At 33.5% G+C, this 4947-nt stretch overlaps 1 protein-coding gene across 1 annotated transcript; it reads right to left on the bottom strand.

Moving 5' to 3' along the window:
• Positions 2221 to 4865, bottom strand: LOC104787057 (pentatricopeptide repeat-containing protein At2g26790, mitochondrial-like). Its single transcript, XM_010512560.2, has one exon. The coding sequence runs from the start codon at positions 4721 to 4723 to the stop codon at positions 2345 to 2347; it is 2379 nt and encodes a 792-aa protein (XP_010510862.1). The 5' UTR covers positions 4724 to 4865; the 3' UTR covers positions 2221 to 2344.

Below are 4947 nucleotides of genomic sequence, written 5' to 3'. Positions count from 1 at the left end.
GATAGTGATGGATGCTGCTACGGTCTGAAGCTTCATACAGAGGTTTTCCTAACAAATTCAAATAATTCCACAGCAGATCTGGAAGGGATTGTTAATTTGTGGCTGCGACTTCGACGGAGCAGCAGACTCGGTTACCGATGGTTGTGAATTCAACGGAGCGGCTGACATCTTCCTTGTTTCCGGCAGGTGAGGCGGCTGACTTCTTCCTTGTTTCCAGCAGGTGAGCAACGACATCGGCGATGAGAAAGGAAAAAAAGAATGTTGGTGGTGGGGTTCGAAACCAGCACTCGGATGTGATAAAACTTACCTTGTACCATTAGACTACTTTAACATATTCGTCTTTAAAAATGTGTGATTGAAACTTAATCCGGTTTAGCGATTCCGTTACCCAAGTTAACGTCTGTTAAGTCGTCTGTTCGATTCAACCAATTTTTAAAAGATAAGATTTTATTTGACACTAATTTAATATAGCAGGTATTTTTATTCCAACCGAAAACCATCCTACTATATTAATTGAGAAGTACAAATATGAAACTAACCTTAAAATGTGTAAAAAATTACATACAATTGCCACTAGAAAAAATTAATTTAGCTTAATTAACTAATTTAAATAAATATAATTAAATTAAAAATAAAAAACACTCACATATCAAATATTAAAAAATCTTTAAAAAATCAAAAAAAAATATTTTTTCTCTCTAATAAATTATGGACGAAATTACTAATTATTTTTTTAAAAAAATATATAAACCAATCAGAATTTAAAAAACTAAGATTTTATATCCAAGTATACAATACAATTATTTTTAATAGCTAAATTCGAAGATTTTGTTAAGATTTCAAATTATGATTCTCATATCATCTTTATTTTATTTTATTTACAAATTGTTTAGAACTTTCATATAATATTTATAATTAATAAAATGCATATTTTTCTGCATATGTTGTGATTTGAATTTTTTAAAACGAAGATATATTACTCAATGTATGAAAATGTGTGTTTTAATTTCCACATTGGCGGGTTGGTAAAACTAAATTTATATAGATGATAAATTAATAATTTTTATTTACCCATAATTATAATATTAAAATTACTATTTTATATTTCACAAAATATGATGCAAATACAACAAATAAACAATATAAAACTGTAATAATACGTCAAAAATAATCAGCTCTAATATTCTAAAATAATTAGTATTCAAATAGACTAATAGATTTACATAACAATTAAAAATAAATATTACCTCAAACACAATAATTTTTTTTTTTAAATAAAACAATAACTTTTATTATTATATTATAAAAAATTTTAAAATGTTGACCCGTGCTTTAAGCACGGGATATATCCTAGTTGGGTATTAAACGTCCAAATAAAAATAACATCGGATTTTTTTTGGCATTTTTCCCTATCCCCTATTTAATAAAACGGAAGTACACGACTTCAAATTTGTAGACTATATAATTTTAATAGTAGGTTATAAATGAGTTATAAAAAAATTGTATTAATTTGTTACAATATGTTAGGTGTACACGGAAGATTTTAGGAGATAATCTTAATTCTCTTTTACACCAAAATATATCCTCCAAAGATTTGATTGCTACATTACGTTGATTACAAAAACAATAAACAGAATATTCTGAATTAATTCTCCATAGAAAAAACATTTGATAAACATAAAAAAAAAAATCTAAGCAAATAATAACAATTAATACCCATGCTAGAGCACATGTTGAAATTCCTTTTATTTATATTACATGCTATAACATGTAATATTAAAATTAATATTATAGCATGTTTGTTATATGTAATGTTAATATTACATGCTATATTAATTGTAATATGCAAATATTAAATGCTATATCAAATGTTAATCAAATGCGATGTTTGAAGACTATTATTCTCGATGAAAATGATCATCGTGTGTATAGCATGATCCAACAGTGACTAAAAAACTTGCATATGATTTTTTCATAATATTTTATCCAAAAAATTATTAAAAAATCATATAAATTATATTTTATCATAATAATTATAAAAGAAACAAAACGAATTACAACCCGTGCTAGACCATGCTCTAGCACGGGTCATAATCTAGTATAGATTATACAAACAGACTAACGAATTTGTTAACATACAATAGTTATGAATCGTAAAAATTATGAACGGTAAGACTCAGGAATTTTAGTTTTCTTATTAATAATTTAGAAGAATAAATATAAAAAGCAAGATAAGAGGGACTAATTATATACAATTCATATAATTTAAGTGCACGGTACGGTTAACAATTTACATAGATGATAGATGACCTTCAAAAATTACACTCATTATTATAACCCTCCTTCATTCCTGATTTTGTTGTAATCTCTTCAGCTTCAAAGCAGCGTGCTTAACTGAATCCCCAAAATGTCCAGTCAGTAAAATATCCTTTTTTGACAATTCGGTAACAAGTGCGACTGCCTTATCTATGTATCCTCTGCGAAAATAACCAGATAGTAGAGTTTTGTAAGCCACCATATCAGGCTCCAGCCCACTTTCTATCATTCGATCAAAGAGTTTTGTGGCCTTTTCTATGTTGTTAATCTTACACTGACGATCTATCAAAACTGTATAGCATACAACGTCTAGTCCAATGCCGGCAGCTGTGAACTTTCTCCAGAACTCTGAAACTCTCTTCTTTTGCTCTTCTCCTTGAACAGAACCCGTCTCTGGATCCAACTTCTGATAACTATTAAGCAAAACCGTGTACGTTACCACATCAGGTTTGATTCCTCTCTGCTTCATGTCCTCAAAAAGATCATCGGCTTTCTGTAACTCATTCAGCCTACAGTAGGTGTGAATCATGATTGTATAAGTAAACAGATCAGGGATGAGTCCTCTCTCAACCATTGTGTCAAATAGCAGCTGTGCCTCTCTCACATTGTTTATCTCACACAAGGCCCCAATCATTTTGCCACACATGCTCCTCCCAGGTTCAACTCGATAAGCCCACATTATCTTCAGTACGTCAAGAGCTTTGTCGAGATAACCCTCCATGCAGAGACTAAAGAATAGTTTGTTGTACACACTCTTGCTCAGAGGGCGTTCCAATCTAACGAATTGTTTATAGGCCTTTTTAGAAAGGCCAGATTCACAGTAACCTTTCACCAAACTGGCATAATTGTCCGGGCATTTCTGCTCTAGACTCCTCAAGAAACCTTCGGCTTCTTCTACTTTACGTGCAGAACACAGGCCTTCAATGATCACATTGTGAGTGACAGCATTGGGCTTTAGACCCTCAGCTTTCATTCTTTTATAAATCTCTTGTGCCTCTTTCTCATAACCATTCCTGGCCAATCCACTGACAAGCACATTGTATGTGATTAAATCAGGATAGATGCCATTTCCACTCATTTCATTAATCAAATCAAGGGCATCAACAACTTTACCTTGAAGGCAGTAGCCATCAATCAGAGTTGTGTAGTTGATGACATCAGGAACCATTCCTTTATCCATCATTTCTTGAAGCAACTTAACAGCTTCTTCCACCCTGCCAAGCTTTCCCAAAGCATCAAACGCGACATTGTAACAAACTCTGTCAAGGAAAATGTTCATGCCGCTAAATTCTTTGAACTTTTCAAATGCTTCCAAACACATGTCCATCTTACAATAGCACTGCAGGACTGAACTTACAATCACACAATTTATTTTCAGACCTTTCCCCAACATTAAATCCAAAAACCCCAACGCTTCAGTTAAATTCATGTCCTTGCAGTACCGAACAATCATCGCCGAGCAAGCAAAAACATCAGGATCAAACCCATTTCTCTCCATCTCAAGAATAACACTTTCCGCAGCTTCCGTTTTCATCTCATTACAAAAGCCGCGAACCACCATGCTAAACGCAAATCTAAGATCATCACCAGACAGAACTTTTTCATCTATCAATTTTTTGATCAAAACAACAGCTTGCTCTGTCTGCCCATTTGCACAAAGCCCATCAATTAACGTCTTATAAGCAAACACGGTCGGACTTTCCAAAAGCAACTTAACTGCTCCTTCGAAATCACCTTTCCTACAGAATGCCTTAACCACAATTGCATACGTGTACTCGTTTGGACACAAACCCAACTGCTTAAGTTGCCGAAACAGAGCTACAACCATACCAGTTTTCCCAAACTCAATCAAACGGCTCATCAAGAAATTACAGGACTTGATACTAGGAACACGGTTCAATCGTTTCATCTGAAACAAAACATCGATAGCCTCGTCGAACATAGCGAGACTAACATAAGCTTTAACCAACGCACCGGAGACTCGGATCAAGACCTCCTCCTCAGCTTCTTCTTTAATAACTTCAATCAAATCCATTACAGTGAAACCACGCTCCTCGTTCTGAACAAGTTCGACTAAAACCGAATCTAACTTCCTGTCCAAACCCCAAGTAGAGAGGATTCGGACAAGAGTAGCGTAAGCATTAACATTAGGCGAAACTCCATGTTGTTTAAGCTGTTCCAAAAACGACAAAGCGAGATTTGGGTCATCTCTGGTACTATTGAGGAACCGCTGAAGACTGGCTTGATTGAGCTTGGAGAGATTAGGATGATTCACCAGTTGTTGTTCGGAATCTGAGAGATTAGGGTTAAAAGCAGAGACGGCGTAGAAACGCGAAGAGGCAGGTCTTCGAATCAAACGCAAGTGTGAGAGGAAGAAGAAGGTAGGAGAAAACAATCGTAACCGCATCAAAAATGGCGATTTGATTTACAGAGTTATCGAAGATGATGAGAGAATCTTTAAACCCTAAACTCAACCTTGAAATGGCCTAAATAGAATGAATTTTGCAGCTCAATATTTTTGAAAGAAAAAGAAAAAAATAATAATTTGGAGAAATACATCATGAGTCATACTTTTAAATGCCTACTACTCTTTTTTTTAATAAATGATTTTTTTTTTTTTTTTTTTTTTTT

The sequence above is a fragment of the Camelina sativa genome, chromosome 5, assembly GCF_000633955.1.
Source record: "Camelina sativa cultivar DH55 chromosome 5, Cs, whole genome shotgun sequence".
Taxonomy (NCBI): domain Eukaryota; kingdom Viridiplantae; phylum Streptophyta; class Magnoliopsida; order Brassicales; family Brassicaceae; genus Camelina; species Camelina sativa.
The sequence above is the reverse complement of the archived record's forward strand: the minus strand, read 5'-3'. Positions and strand labels throughout refer to the sequence as shown.